At 32.9% G+C, this 16774-nt stretch overlaps 3 protein-coding genes across 3 annotated transcripts; 1 reads left to right on the forward strand and 2 right to left on the reverse strand.

The window, feature by feature from the left end:
* Positions 1 to 395: 395 nt before the first annotated feature.
* Ost48 (dolichyl-diphosphooligosaccharide--protein glycosyltransferase non-catalytic subunit Ost48) lies at positions 396 to 2150 on the reverse strand. The gene is made up of 5 exons (XM_088190589.1): positions 1939 to 2150; positions 1637 to 1875; positions 1178 to 1567; positions 691 to 1083; positions 396 to 620 (listed from the first exon to the last, which is right to left on the reverse strand). The coding sequence occupies exons 1-5, from the start codon at positions 2093 to 2095 to the stop codon at positions 462 to 464; spliced, it is 1338 nt and encodes a 445-aa protein (XP_088046715.1). The 5' UTR covers positions 2096 to 2150; the 3' UTR covers positions 396 to 461.
* Positions 2151 to 5657: 3507 nt separating this feature from the next.
* Positions 5658 to 11299, forward strand: LOC148233080 (uncharacterized). Its single transcript, XM_088189270.1, has 6 exons — positions 5658 to 5853; positions 6648 to 6811; positions 7328 to 7499; positions 8762 to 8986; positions 9065 to 9358; positions 9562 to 11299. The coding sequence occupies exons 1-6, from the start codon at positions 5680 to 5682 to the stop codon at positions 9724 to 9726; spliced, it is 1194 nt and encodes a 397-aa protein (XP_088045396.1). The 5' UTR covers positions 5658 to 5679; the 3' UTR covers positions 9727 to 11299.
* A 2079-nt stretch (positions 11300 to 13378) lies between these two features.
* Ntf-2 (nuclear transport factor-2) lies at positions 13379 to 16408 on the reverse strand. Its single transcript, XM_088189272.1, has 5 exons — positions 16230 to 16408; positions 16064 to 16135; positions 14036 to 14134; positions 13822 to 13952; positions 13379 to 13634 (listed from the first exon to the last, which is right to left on the reverse strand). Exons 1-4 carry the CDS (start codon positions 16335 to 16337, stop codon positions 13839 to 13841), a joined length of 393 nt encoding a protein of 130 aa, XP_088045398.1. The 5' UTR covers positions 16338 to 16408; the 3' UTR covers positions 13379 to 13634; positions 13822 to 13838.
* Between the last annotated feature and the right edge of the window lie 366 nt (positions 16409 to 16774).

The following is a 16774-nucleotide window of genomic DNA, read 5'->3' on the forward strand; positions in this document are numbered from 1 at the left end:
AAAATAACAAGTATTACAAAGAAAGTAAATAATAATTTTATACTTAAAAAAATATGCAGCTCCATTTAAATACAAATATAAGCGACGTCTTCTCTTGATCCTTGATGCGATACAACTAATGTACAGAATCAAATCCTTATAAAAATAGCAAACAATTGTAACGTGTTTGAGTATATAATATTGAAAAAAAAACAAATTGTAGAAAAGTCGACGGACCCCTAAAATTATATCTTCTATACAAAAAAAAACTGGCGTCGAAAAATCTATCCGGGTGAGTGTTGCATGACCAACGACAGGTTAAATATGTATGAACATCTTTTTCAAATACTGAATTTTATTTTTGATAAAATTATGGATATTCTGAATCTATAATTTGTAAAATAAAACAAAACAACCTCTAAAAAAACAAAATTTATTAAATCTTATAAAATTTGAACAACTAAAAGTGTACATTTGCTACATTATTCACTCTTTGATTTTGTTGAATCGTCTTTGTAGTGCAAGAATATGAACGAAAAGATAAACACACCGATCATCATAGAAAACGAACTGGCGTAATAAGGATAAGCGCTAGGAATGAAGCGTTCGTACTGAGTGTGCTCCAAAGGCCGAACGGAGACCTGAAATAAGAATTAACATGTAAAAATAAAAAAAAAGTATAAGTACATAAATATTTAAAGAATATTTTACTTGTGTTGTGCTGAAGAGATGAGTGTATCCGATTCTGTCGTAGTCGACTTTAAATTGATAAACTCCATAAACATCGGGAATTTTAAACTTGGCTTCGTACACTCCGTTAGGTTTACGCTTGAGAGTCGTACGGACGAACGGATCGATTCTGACAAATTCTAGTTGTACGTCGTTGGCGTCATATGGTTGCCAATTGCCGTTAGCTAATTTTTCAATCTCGATTTGGTAGATGACGGAATCCATGATAGTGTAAGCGCTCGGAGGTTGAGTTTCTCCTTCTTTGTAATGACGAACGGCTTTCACTCGGAGCTGTCCGTGTTCGCCAAACACCCACTTGCTTATAGAAACGGCTAAAGCTTGGTTTCCGGATAAAGCGGCAGATTCCTTATTACCCTAAAAGAGTAAATAAATTTAAGTAAATATAATATAACATAGAAATAAGCAATTATATACATATATATATATATATATATATATATATATTTACTTGAACTTTCTGCACGGAAGATGTGAATGCTTCATCAGAGAAAAAGTACAAAGATCCGCTGAATACGACTCTAGCATTATTCCGAGCTTGCAAAGCAGCCATCAATAGTGTACTCTTTCCGACAGCGTGAGGATATTCTTTGATCGATTGATCGGGATTATAACTGTAAGCAGTACTATCGGCTGATAATAAAGGAAGAACGAGAGGATTATCCTTATCGGCAATCAAACCGGTTCCTTGATATAAAATCGGAGCAATATCCTTCTTATTTCCCACGATAACTGGTGCATTGATGAGATTTTTAGACGAGGCTACGATCTTAGTGTGTTGACCTTCGTCAGAAATATCATAATTGAGATGATCGATCACTGTTGATCCTTCTTCGTCAACCTGTATTTATATTTAATTAATAAATAACTAAAATTGATATATTGTGTAGAATAATATGATCGAATTAACCTCGAAGCCGCATTCCGAAGCCAATTCTCTAAGTACGTCTCCGGCGTTTGAGCTTCCGGCTACCAAAACGTTTCCTCCGTCGTCTATGAACTGTGTGATGCTCTCCACGCTTAAAGTTCCGCCGAATTCGAGCACGGAAGGAGCGAAGATGATTAGATGCTTATATAGATACTCTCCGTACTTTGATAAAACTAAATTTTGATCGTCTGCTAATTTGTAAGTGAGGGAATAGCCTCTATCTAGAAAAGAACATGAAATGTAAGTATTTGGACTATTTTAATATAATAAGATGAAGTGAGTACCTTGTAAAGACTTAAAGAATAAGGAATGTGTCTCTTTCAGAGCCAATTTGTCCAACAGGACGAGCGTGTCGGCCGCGGCCGTCGCCACAAAGGCAATCGCAAACAGCGCCCCCAGGGCCGTCGCCCCATGCCTTTTATTTCCGACGACGCCGACCATTTTTACCGGCTAATAACGTGGCCTACGCCGGCTTGACAGCTCACCACACGGCTATAAAGTATAACGCATTTGCGGCCAAGTATTTTTTAATTTCCATAAAAAATAATTTCAAATTTATTTAAACATTATTTACAATCTCAAATTGTAGAAATATAAAATAAAATAAAAGCTATTTTGTAAGATAATTAAAATCCTATAAGAATCATGTACGAGATCCGTCCCGAAGTATGTATACTGTTTTTATTTTATTCAGATATACTATGTAAGACTCTTATGAAATTAAATTACCTTCTTAAAATATCGACATTTGGAAGACACAGTAATTTATAGAATCTTCAACTTACGTAAAAGATAGACATAGCAGGTAGATTGAATGTGTGAATAAACGCTTTATAGTACTATAAGATTCAATTCAGACTCGTTAAAGCCATAAAGTCTGTAATAGTCCTAGCTAATTGTTTCATGGAGGAAAACTTTTTCGTGCACAATTCCACAACTGTCAAAAATAATATATTAATATCCAAAATCAAGTTAAGTCTCGGCATAAATAGAAACTGAATTAATTAACACAATATAAAATATTACCGAAAATTCTATAACAATTAACCCACCACTAATTATCATAAATAATTCTGTGATAATGACATTTGCATGCATATAGGAAAAATAAAAATTAATTTATAAGTGATTTTAAAAGAAAATAACTTTTAGAAAATCTATTTTGTTAACTAAAACATGAGATAAAAGATGCAATTACCTGGAATCTGGAACGTTTGATACGAAAGCCATAAAAAATCATACCAAAGACTAAATTTAGTTTAAGCTGCTAAAGATGTTTTACTTTATTGTAACAAAGCGACATATGAAAAATGTTCATTAATTCAACTAAAAGAAGTTGAAGAGACTTGCAAAAGATTATTGATGTTATATTGGAGAAGCAAAATAATGCTTTAATAGTGGAGATAGAGACGAGAAATATTAATATATATCGACAAAAAAAGTATATATCTTTTGTGAATCACAATTATTGAAATACAACGGAAGTTAACATCGGCTAATGCTACAATAATATATTTCTAAATTGACGTTTGATGTGGTAATATATGTATTAGCAGGGGTGGCTTGGTTTTAAGAGCCATAGAGGCCGGGTCTCACCAGTAATCGAAATGAATTATTCCAAATAATTTAGATTAAAAAAATGTACATATACAATTGTAAGTATATTTTTAAATTGACAATTATTCATTTAATCAGTTATTATTAACTTAAATGCAATGATTTACCGCCAGTGCCGCATACGTATTGTGTATTCTCGCTGCAAGAGTCAGTAATTTCTGGCCTCCAGACTCAATTAATTGCTTTGGCGCCTGTGTCTTACAAAGCTACGAACGCTGAGCGGGCATTTGTCAGAACAGTGAACACTTTATGAATAACATTCTAATTAGCGAATATTTTAGCGAATATTTTTTATTCAATTTTAAAACACGTGGATGTACTTTACAACATTGCAAGCAAATAAAGGCAGCAATATCATTATCAAATTTGTAACAGACTCAGAAGTTTTAAAATATTTAAATAATTTTATACTGTAAACCCTAAAAAATTAAATTTCAATAGACAACGTTTTATTAGAGGAGATAAAAACATTAAAAGAAATTATCCAATACTCAACGACAAATTGATATCCGATTTAATGTTATATATGAAAATTAAACTTTTAGTGATATACACAGCATCACATGAAACCTGTATCTACAGCTAAAACGTATAAAAAACACTTTTAATAATTCAACTGGTCAAGATCAGCTTAATGCTCTAGCCGTGCTATCTTATTGCTAATCTATTCATAATAATTATTGCAAACCATCTACAAAAACATTAGAAAATGTGTTAGCATTTGTACCAATACATGTAATGTTACGAGTTACGAGGTGCTGTAACTTAAATTAAAAAATCTGTTTACCTATTGCCGTGCAACAATAATGCCATGTTTAAATTATAACAAAAACCTCCCACTGTACACGAAATAGTTTGGAGCAATGAAAGATGTTATCGGTTTATTGTATGCATTCATAAAAAGAAATATTATATTTGAAAATGTTTTGAACAACATGATAGTATATTTATGTGATATTTACTAGGTAGAAAGACATGGCACACTTTTATATTTTTCAAGAATCTTATTTGAGTTATATTAACTTTATTAAATATTAAAACCAGTAATGAGTTTCTTTTGCAAAATTTCAAGTATTTTTATTCCAATCCGTCCGAAAACAATCATTGAAATCCAAAACCGACGAAAACTGAGGCAATTATTTGCAGAATGTATTAACATTACGAGGCATGTAATTGTAGTATGTATTAACACTTGCAATCAATAAAAAAAAACAGAAAAACACTAACACTGGCAAGCAATGGAATTGTTTGGCTAGACCGGCGGGCTAGATGCTCACATAATGTACGCCGATGAAATCCGAGACAATTTTTTTGCGAAAAAAATTGACGATAACCGAAGTACCACTGTACATTGGAGCGGGTGAAAGGGGAAAGATCTCACCGACGAGGATAAAATGAATGCCTACATGTTTCATATATTATTAACAGAAAATCTGTAGAAATTATGAAGCTTAAATATATAGTATATTATTATGCATTAAATATCATGTATGTATTGTATACAATGTATGTCTTGTATCAAATGTAAATACATGTATAGTTAAATTATAATAAAAAAATGAGACATGTTTTCATGATATTGCGTTTCATTTGCGCCGGCCAAAACTTGGCGGCACTCCGGTAACACGTGTCGACGGCGGAAGGCAGTACGTTCTATGGTAGAACTCGATTGGATTTTGGTGTACAGCGGTACCTCGTCCGCCCAACATTGTTTTAAAATTGAACTATTATATACTTTAATAAATAATACTGCAGCAGTCCAATCTATGTCTAATGCCACCTATTACCATCCGTCCGCTAAGCATATTAATTTTATATTTTAATTCTTAGCAGCGTCTGACCAAAGCAATTGGCGTTTATTTATAGAGGTCTGTATTCAGCAGAAGGTATGAGGATAATTTTAAAGATTTTTAGATTAATACAATTTTATTTATTATATTGTTGAAGATTACTTTTAAAATTGGATTCCTTACATTGTAGATCTGCATATTTTTTGGGTCTTTCGTTAGCCTGTTTTAATTCAGATTTATTGTGCCTTCTTGAGACTTGGAATTATATTATGTAATTCATTCAATGTAGGTTTTTGTATTTGTTCTTTCGCGTGTGGTGTATTTTTTCTGATCTTACCATAACCTTTATTCTAGTTGATTGTTTGGATTGAGCAGTTGGAGCGCCGAAGTGCTCTTTATATCTTTTCATTATATTTGTTTTGTACACGCATTAGGCCTGGGTTGAAATGTGATTGTTAGTTATATTATTTTAATTAGTTGTTCTAAAGTTTTTGTTGTTGTTTTAATTATGAAATTGAAAATTGTAAAATGTCGTTTCACATTACCCCGACGTTAGTTCGAATCGGCCAAGAAATCGATCGCTCGCGCGCACTGGCAATACCGTTCGGCGCTCGCCATATGTATCGGTGCGAGAGCCGTCGGCGGCCGACCATGGCGGAGTCGCCGTACTTGACATGCCTCGCCGTCTACATACTCTCCTTCAACATTATCACCACAAACTCGAAGACGTCCACTCTGTGGCGACTCAACGTCGACGAGGGCAAGATCGTCGAAGGATCGCCCTTTCGACAGGTAAATAATCTTGAACCTGACGACCCTCGATTGACCCTGACATCCTGATACCCTGACTGACTACTTAGTATACTCTTTCGCCGTTCGCATATTGCGTGCGACTTACGACTGCCCTATTTATATTGCGGTTGTTTATGTTTTCGATTTGATACTATTTGAAGAGTACGGAAGCAGAAGTGATAATGTCCATCGTTGATTGTTTTTATTCAACGCATCTAGTGCTAATAATATGATTTGTATTGTGTGGGGTTCAATTACACAAATCAACAAAAAAGATAGAATGAAAAGTCAGACACCTTTAGTGAATAATGAAACATTGTTGAGAAACTCTCCTTATTATTCTTGTTTCTGTGTATTTTCAGACATCCGATAGCAATAATAATCTAATAAGAAATAATATAACTTATTAATGGAAATAAAGAATTCGTACAAACTACTGCCTTTTTTAGTTGAGTTTTAAATTGTTATTCATTTTTATTTGATAATAAATTGCTATAAAATCATCAAGTACCGCATGCAAGACGATTTATAATAAACGCAGCTATCTGACTTTGTATTCTGATACATATTCATCGGTTCGTGCTACCTGACGTCGAATTAAATATATATATATATAAAAAATGTTTAATGCTATTGACACATTAACTCAGTAACAAGTTAGCTTTGATGTTATATCGTTTAGCAGCCGAAGGGTTAAAATAACTACTTTTAATTGTCTTCTAGGAATGATTATTTTCATTTTGGTACCTTCGGTAAATACTAACTTACATTCAGTCATATATTTTATTTTTCAGGTCGTTACTGAAGGAGTCGAAGGACAACGCGTTACCGAGGATGATACAATTTTAAACATAATCACGTCAACCGTACTGTTCGGACAGACATGGACGAAACAAGGCTATGATTTATATTGCACGGACTGCCATTTGGCCGATCAGCAAAAAAACTTTCAAAATGCGTAAGAATAAATCATTTCATTACTCTGCAGCTACTTAAAAATAACTCCTAACTTTGTTAATGTTGTTTTATGCTATAACTTAACATTTCAACGTTTTTTATTATCTTAATCTGAATGCAATGTGGTTAATATTTTAAAAAGTTATCATTTTATTTTACTTTCATGCCGTTTTGCAAAACCAAGCTGTAAATATTTTTATGCTTATCTGCTTTGATTATATTATCAGCAAACACGAGACAGGAAGTGTAAATAAATATATATTTTTACATAACTAGCTCTATTGATAAAGCAAACAATGTGCTTTTGTGTATCTAAATGTTTACTGTCCATCGCGAGTAGAATAATACAATATATATATATACAACTATTTGGCAAAGGGATTCATAAGATCGTGTTCTAGGAATTGCAAAAATAACTTATTATATACTGTGTATAGGCTCTTTAGTACTTTACAAAGAGCTTATACATCATTTATAACTACTGATATGCAGTACAATGTATCTTTTATATTCGCAGGACTTCAACTGAGCAAAACGATCAATACGACGCCATAAACACGAGTGATTCGCATTCAGACGGAATAGACGATGAGTTCTTAGATTGCGGAAAGGCTGTAAATTTTACTTATTATGATAACCTAGTCGGTGTAGCCAGAAGACACCGTCATCCAAACGTCCCAGAGCCACAAGTGAGTTATTCATAACACCCAGACATGGTGTAATGCAGACATGTTAGACGCGAGTGAGATAAATATTTTATTAATGGTTTTAAACCTATTTCAATTTATTTAACTATTAATTTAATATTTTTTTCTTCAAAGATGTAAAAATAATTAAATGGTGCATTAATTGTAAATTAATTTATACGGCTCGTATTTTTCGGGTCAGAATTTATATTAAATGGTAAGAATTATTTTGACAGATGTCAGAATCATTTTGCACCTAACCTGTCAAACAGTTTGGGTGCGGGAGAAATTTTATAAAATATTTCCAAAATAAATAATTTATTACCTATTTATATTTATAAATGTTGTATTTTTTAATTCACATGATCTAAAGTTGATTTAAATTCTGGCCATTTAATTTGTTGTCCGTTTATAATAACATTGTCTTTCTATAAATTAAAACAATATTTTCAGCAGTTCATTTATGTTTAGGATTAAATTAGTTTAGTGATTTATTAATAATTAATTAGGTTAAAATCGAAAAGATAGGTTAATTTTTACTACTTTTATGAACTCTCCTTAAATTTTTCTATCCTATTATATTATTACTATCAATTTATAGGAATGGTCTCCCTAAAAAAATATTTTTATGGATTCTTTGGACTTTATGCCTAAGGAAAATGTCTAATAACGCCTACTTCGCCATTGTTTATGGCGTCGTTGAAAAGTCCGAAACATTTGTATACTAAACAAATTAAAATAAATAATCCTTTAGAAGTACAGTAAAACCTCAATATAACGGACAAAATATCCGCTCAAATGTGAAAATTGTTATAAACGTTATACATGTTTAAATCCAAATGTCACCGCTTGTAAACAATGTTCTGCCCATGATTATTACGTCATACCTCTAACTTTATACCCACATACAAATAAGGTGTATTTTCGAAAAAATGTTTTCTGTGAAATAAAGTTTTATACCTACCTTATCATTGTTTAAAATCACATACTATTTTAAATCCATCTATGGAAACTCACTGACATTTCACTGACAAAAAAACACATTCGGAAAATCAATTTTTATATAACGGACACCCCCTCCCCCCAATTAGTCCATTATAACGAGCTTTTACTGTAATGCGTATTTTTTATAATATATTCATATATTTATATGGCTCCTAATGACAATGTTTCCACGTTGTAAACTAGTGCTTTTTACATACACCCCTGTTTATAACACCATAGAACATTGAACAATATCTAATAACATTTTTTTGCATGCACAGGTGGCTCTAATATTTTCCAAGAAAAAACACTATAAAAACGGCAACGTTTTCACCGACCTGGACGTCAACGCTCTCGAGCGGCGGCTAAAGAAAGCCAAGCGCGAGAAGCCAAAGTCCGTACAGCTGTACAACCAGATCGGAAACTTTTGGAGAATCAAGGGCGACACGAGGCAGTCGATAGAGTGCTTTCGGCGAGCCCTGGCCGTGTCGCCGCACAATGCGGAAGTATGTCTCGACGACACTCTACGCTCTACGATATGATTCGATCGAATGACGGCTGATTGTGGACTTTTTCTGTCGAAGGTTCTCCTGAATCTGGGCCGCGTGCTGTTCACGCTGCAGTATCTGGACGACGCCATATACCTGACGCGGAGGTCGCTCGAGGTGCAGCCGCCCGACCGCAGTGCGTGGCAGCAGTACTTCACCCTCGGCGAGATTTTCAAGGCGTACGGCCACTATCAGGAGGCTTCGCTGCACCTCCGGCACGCGTTGGAGCTGCGGCCCGACTTCGAGCCGGCGCTGGCCGCGCTGCGGGAGATCGACAGCATTCCCGAGGCGACTATACACGTTTACACGCTGATTATCATAATTTGTTTGGTAAGAATTACTGTACTTTCAAATTACTGTTTCGTGTGACTGATTTCATTAAAAAGATGACAGTTTTTATTCGACCACAATCATGTTTTTGCCGCTTACACAATGGAATTTGTTCCGAGCAATATTTTGTATTTTCAAATATTCGTAATTAATATTTTTTTGAATTGTATGTATTCTTAATATTATTATCTTATTTGTACCAGGTAATGGGCGTATTGCTAGTGATACTATCTTCCGTCGACTCTGGCACCGAAGCGGAGGAGCATAAAATGCAACGTCACTTCAACAGAGCGATGGCGATGAGATCGCTGCGCAGCATGGCGATTCCGCCGTCGAGAGCGTTGCGCTCGAAGAAGGGAGGGCCGTAGGCGCGTGTTTTTATTGATTTAATAGACGTATAAGTTGTACTAAACGCACTTCTTTGCTACTATTCGTCTTTTAATACATTATTGACTGATGCGTGTTAGATGTATAGTATTTTTGTTTCCATCTAATTGTAAATTCATTGTTGCATTGTCGTCACACTGTCCGTCGTGCGCGTTTCTTTTTTAGTTCATATATCGCCAATGAGCTTTGGCAAATTTTTAAAAGCTTCGGCAAGATGCCAAGATCGAATGAGCGAGTTATGCAGAAAGCGACCAGTTGAGATCTTTTTAGTGATTGTTTTTTATCTAGTGTGAATATTGTTCCAAGATAAATGTAATAATTGACCTTTTAAATGTAATAATTCTGTGTCTCGTGAATTGTAATGTGGTTAACATCTGTGTTATACGTGTTCATTATTAGTCCTATGACACATTGTACAATTCAGTAAGCATTTCTTGATGTTTATCCGCTGTTGAATAAATGCAACAACCCTGTGCGAAGAAGCTTGATGACATTTATTTAAGATAAATAGATTGACTGTTTTCTGCATAACTTTAATAAGTTATCTCAAGAGTTGTTTTACTTTTTTTTATGAAAAGAGAATGATTTTTAGTAACACTACGTATAATAAAATGCATTAAATTTGAAAGAAACTGAAGCAAAACTATAGTTATCGTTCAAATTTGAAATACATAAATGATGTTTTATCTGTTTAACAGAAAAACTACATGAAATATAAAAACTTATGAGATAATGCTTCACATTAAGTCTTCTTATATTATTATATTATATTAATTTGAGTATCACTGCCAAATGTCCAAAAAAAAAACCATTGAGATGAATCTTATGTGTTCTAGTCATGTGCCGTTTTTTTTTATGTAATTGTAAATGTATATTATCTATTCCAAAAGATATGTGTAAATGACACGCGGCCAATATATTAATAATTTGTTAAGTGTAGTAAGAGATTGTTTCATACTTAGTACAAAATGAATACTCAGAGGTTATGTTTTATTTTGTTTATTTGCGTATATGTTTTGTTTGTATGTACCGGAAGTGGACTGATTGTGTTTTATTAAAGTAGGTATTCAATATTACTTTGCTACTTACGAGATATGATATTGAAGTGCCAGTGAAATTAAACGCACATTTTTCTCAACACATCTCGGCTGTTTCCATCCGACGTCCTATCGATTCGTTTATATTGTAATATTTTTTATTATGTGTTTATTTGGTGTTTTGACAATGTGACACTGAGTATTTTTTTAATAGTATTAATTACGCTTTACGCGCTTTTACAATTAAATATAAAATAATATTAACGATGAATATTAAAAGAAGAAAACACTTAATTAAAAAACTTTGTTATTCGGCTAAATGTTAGTGCGAAAAAATTATTACTTAAGAGTTGTGACAGGAGAAAAGAATAAATTCGTAGCAAAGCGTAGAAGAACATGTGAGAATATGTTTAGGGAAAATACGCAAACGGTTGACTATATGTACCTGTTATTTTGCTATTATTTTTGTCTTTTGTCCTTTGACGTATTTATTAAAAAAAAAACAAATGTTGTATAAGATGAATTGTTTCATTTCTTTAATCTTGCGTAAAGCGAAGGACTTTACAGCCCAATTTTATGCTTTTACTCAAATAGCTCATTTAAGAAAATCATAATTTTTGAATGGTCGACCCTCAGCTTTTGTGGTAATAATATTTATAAAAATTATAGTGCTAAATCGTCCCCCGCTGAGAGTTAAAAAATGCAATTTTATTGTTTTTATGCATGGCAGAAAACCAAGTACCTCGAGATGAACTCAGACAGAAGACTGACATGGCAGAAATATATTTTAAGAAAAATGTTCTTATTGGCCAAAGGTTATGACTATCTTTAAAACGCGAAATGAAAATCTGTATTAAAACTTATCTGGACATATGGAATATAAACGTGGGGGGCCGCCAACACCTGCAATATGAATATAATTCAGATTCCAGGCCAGTGTTTTAGAATGTTAAATAACGCCCCCGCGGTATGTACCCAATGATGTCATACGTATCATACACATCAAGGGGGCAGTCATAACAAAAAATATGTGGATCAACTAAAAGATCATCCTAATCAGCTTGCTAAATAAACAAAATTCACAAGAAGGCTAAAAAGAGTCGAGCAAATAGTTTGTGCAACAAAATTTGCCAATTATGACAGATTATGGAATAAATAATATTACAAGTGAGTTTTGCTAAAGGAATTAATAAGGCTTAGGGAAGAGGGTGTGTGCAGTCGTATACCTGTCAAAAAACCACTATTGATCAAAGTAATGCATCAGACGCATAAAATGGACCAATCAACACAAACTATTTGGATTGAAGAATATGATTTATGATTAACCATTTAAACGCCAGCGACTCACTTGTTGATTATTTTTTTAAACAATTTAATGAATTATTTACAATATTTTGTACTAGATTCATTTGTAAATAAACCAAGTATTTTATATTTATTTTTAGAAAAAGATACTGACGCGAAAGATAAGTAACATGTGACTCACTAAAAAGTCGCTGACATTTAAAGGGTTAAATAAATTATTTAGGTCAGATAGGGTGCATTACGTTCTTGTTAAGGTGGCGAAAGATACAACGAAAACTGTGTCCAAGTCATGGTAAATCCCAGATGATTTGGGCGTGCTTCTCATATTCCAGAATGAAAGGTATCCACTTCATCGCGAAACAGTAAAGGCGGCGGTTCGTAAAATTGTCCCAGAATCTTTTTTCATTCCTTTGATGAAAAAGCATTTTGGATTCAAACTCATGTATGTGTCTGCATACTATCATCAAGCGAAGATAGTTAATGTTTTTTTTATTAATTTGATCAATGTAGTCAAAATGAGATACTGTACTAAAATATTTCAGAAAAAATGTGGAAATAAATCCTTGGACTAACAATGGAATTGTCCTTAATTAAACTGATAAAATATCTTTGGGTCATAATTAACAAAAAAAATGTCAATTGCACAATTCAATAATCAAACAAAAACGCACAGAAGTGGAGGAATACAAATTAGGTCACAAACTCGTTAAGTAATTCCATGTCTTTTTGTGTTTTAGCAGTATTAAATGCTAAAGGGGGTGGGGTGCATTAGAATAAAGATATTTTGCATAAGTACCGTTGCTCAGTGATAATATTCGTTTTTTTTTTATTATAGTTGACCAAATTTTACTGTTTTATAATTTATTTGTTTATTAAATGGTGTTATTTAACTTTTCTATGAATCAATAAACATTTAGTTAAAAAATATACATTTATTAAAAATATAACATATCTAGTTATATACGAAATATGATGCATTTTTTGCACGCTAATTTAGTAGAATAAGTAACTGCTTATTTTAATATGCAGATTATTCCAAAAACAAATGTAAACATGCATGTGCGTTTTTATTTTTAAAAATCAAATTCAAATAAAACTACATTAGATATCTTAAAAATATTTTATTATGTAAGAATTTAAAAATTACATTCACCAAGAATATAATTTTAGATATATTAAAATTAAAAAATGAAATTTGATTGAAATAATTATTTTTTGATAATAAAAAAAAAGCAGTTACTGTTAAATTTTTTTCAGACTATCTAATTTTTTAAATATTAAGACCAAGAAATTATTTTCATGTTATATATTATCATATAAAGATACCGGTTAAAGCACTCGTTTTCGTTATTACAATAATATACTCGCGGCATACAGCAATCGAGGAAGAAGACACGGATACACTTGTTTGTCATGTATTTAAAGCGTCGATGCAGGTTGAAGCTGAATAATGTTACATCTTGGACAAACGGGAGCACGCCAGACAAGATACGTTTTCAACAAGAATGGATTTGCAATGGCAGCTGCGAGCGGGGATCTTCGTTTCACTGAAACAAACATTTCATTCATATAACTTCATATGTTGAGTGAGATATTATGCTAGGAACGAAGTCCAAAGTTTAGTGAAATATGTCCACGAGAACGAATCAAAACAGACAAATTATTCTAAAATAAATAAAAGGCAACTTTGGAATAAGATTCATACGATTAATATTTTCAAGATCATATACATACTTGTGCCTGAGTGTCGGCTAAATGGTGTCGTGTAACGCGAGCCTAAATATGTCGTGTTGACAGTAGAAAGAACTTCCTATTGGTTTCAAAACGAACGTTTGGATGTATCCATGAGGCAGGTCTTCGTCTGTCTGTGGAGAAATAAATTTTGTTAACCGTTTATATATAAATATATATATATACATTACGCGCAAGATAAAATGAAGATAAATACCTGTAATCTTCCAAGAACGTTAATTAATACACCTCCATCGAACATTGGTTGAGAATCAATGGCGGTTATTATTCTATTTATTTTTTGAAATGTTAATGCCTAAAAAGTAACATTAAAGTGAGATTAGAAAATTGTAACATTCATAATAAGTTGATGTTATCGGGTCAGTTTTATGGATTTAGTCTATGCAAATTTTGCTATATCGTTGGCTTGAAAGAATAGTGTCACAACACAGTAATTGAAAATTTATATGAAAATCAAACCATCTACAATTTGACTGATATAAATAATAAGGACAAGTAACAGGAAACAAGACTATTAGGGACTTGATAGTTTTATACATCAACAGTCATTTATTAGCACATTGACAGCGGGAAGCAATATAATCGGCTTTAAGTGGACTAACACAGATGATAGTAGTCAATTTTTTGGTTTTACGTCTAAATTGATTGACTTTCTTTAATTAGAAATAATTCAGCTTCTTCTTCAATCTAATGTATTGATCAAAGTTGATGAGGATCAAATCATATATAAGGTCTGATGCTACTGGCTCATAAGTCAGATTGAGACTGCGGCAGCGAAAACTCACCGCATCTGATTCTCATACACTCACAGTGACAGCTGCAGTCCTTGAGCACACTAGAGACTAATCTAAATAAAAATATACTTTTTAGTCTCGTGTTTATACCTGTACTTGTTTGTCAATGGATGTTTCAAAAATACTATATACAAATAATTATCTAATTTGATGCCCATGGCTTACAAATGCCTGTTTATGGTTCTATAGAAGACAAACAAAACTTTTACTTTAAAAGCAATATACCATGATGGAAAATGTCCAAATCTACGCTAAGTGAAGCTAACAAACCTTTTTGTGCATAGAAGTTAAGGAAGCAATACCAATTACGGACACCGCGAGGATGAATTATTGCACCTAAACTGCGGGTCAATCGCGTACGAACGGTATTATGACCCGTGGGTGATTTTTACGCCTATGAGAATTTTTAGTGTTTCACTAAAATAATTGTAGCGATTTTAGTCATTATTTTACTGACCCTTTGCTGGAAAATCAGCATTCAGCATGCATAAAGATCTGCTCCGAAAATTACAAAAGTTTTTATAAAACTAAACTTTAATTAAATTATTATTTATACACTTTTATTAGGAAAAAATGATTACGTTGACATAAAAAAGATGCATCGAATAGATTTTATTTGCATGTCGAAATTCTAGACGAAAGAAATATTTTTATGTATAAATTTATCCCAGATGCATGAAATTTGACCATAAGTGTGACGCCGTTAATTTATTTATTTACTTTTGTAGTACAAATTCTCCTTAAAATATGTCACTAGCTGAAATTTAATTTCGAAACATAAAATATTTCGATGTCTAAAGTTTACGTATGTTTTAGAAATGGAAATTTCGTTGCCTGCAAATAACGATAGTCTAGAAAAGTTTTCCTTAACCCGACAATTCTACTCTAACCTAATAAGTGATTGGCTAAAGATATGTAAAGCCTGAAAGAAATCTTTAACAATATATTGCAATAAAAAATTAATTTGAACCATTTCTTAATCACCTTATCCGAACTTTCAATTTAGCAAAACACTGTAGAACCAAATTATAAACATTCGGTAGTTTCATGGCCTTTTATTTATGGCACGGAAACAAATGTGTATATGGTCTAATTTTTAATTTTTTTAATAATACAACCAATTTTAGTTTGATATCATTGCTTAAACTAGTTATTTGATTGTCTATATTGTTAGCAATCAAACTACTGGAGTGTATATCATCTTTCAAACTAAGATCCCACCTATGTTACGGTGTCATAAACTTTTAAAACTTTCCGGAAACAAAACCGCAGCCTATTTGTTACATCTCAGCTGTAAAATGTTGATAAAAGAAATTTGGAAGTAATCAAAGCAATTTACTATAGACGGTCACAATTGAATATATATGTTATTAAAACTGCGAAGACTTAATATTGAACCCGTCGCGACTAATTGGTCGATATTTACTCACGTTTAGTTTTTCCATAATTTTAACGGAGCCTTGAAGAGCTTGTCCTTCGAAAGTCATAAACGACGTTTCAACCTGCAAGAGAAGAGAAGATAAAAGTCAGTTGTGACAGCGACCACTAGAGATTGAGGTTAGGTCAAGCGTCGGGAGGTGCGGGGGGAACACTCACGTTGTACATGTTGGCGAGCTGCGGCCTCTGGGCCGGGTCGTCGAATAGAGCATAATATTGTTGCACGAATCCCTTGGCTATAGCCTCATATTGCGGATTAAGCGCCATGCCGCCGCCACCCCTCTACCACCAATCGCCAGACCCCGATACGGGACCAGTGTTGCCACAACTGTTGCCGCTCTTTTAATCAGGCGCGAGCGAATCAGTACAAGCATATTATAAACTAGTCACCGTGTATTTTGGCATAATGTTTTAATATAATTTATCAACAGAGAAAACACTAATCCATTACATAGTATTATATATTATATCAAATTTACAGTTACATGATAAGTATATCTGTATTTAGGTTTGCACTAACAAATACAACTTACATCAAATTTATACTATATCAGGACTTTCATTGTGAATTATTTCATTGGATAGCCCTCGCAGTAAAATTTAAAAAACTCTCATAACTAATATTTGTAGGTTTAGTGATAAGATTGCCAACGGCCGATGGTGCCTCTTTCATCGTTCACTCGCATATATTTCAATACCAACAT

The sequence above is a fragment of the Plectrocnemia conspersa genome, unplaced genomic scaffold, assembly GCF_051122295.1.
Source record: "Plectrocnemia conspersa isolate PC_06_02 unplaced genomic scaffold, ASM5112229v1 ptg000008l, whole genome shotgun sequence".
NCBI lineage: Eukaryota > Metazoa > Arthropoda > Insecta > Trichoptera > Polycentropodidae > Plectrocnemia > Plectrocnemia conspersa.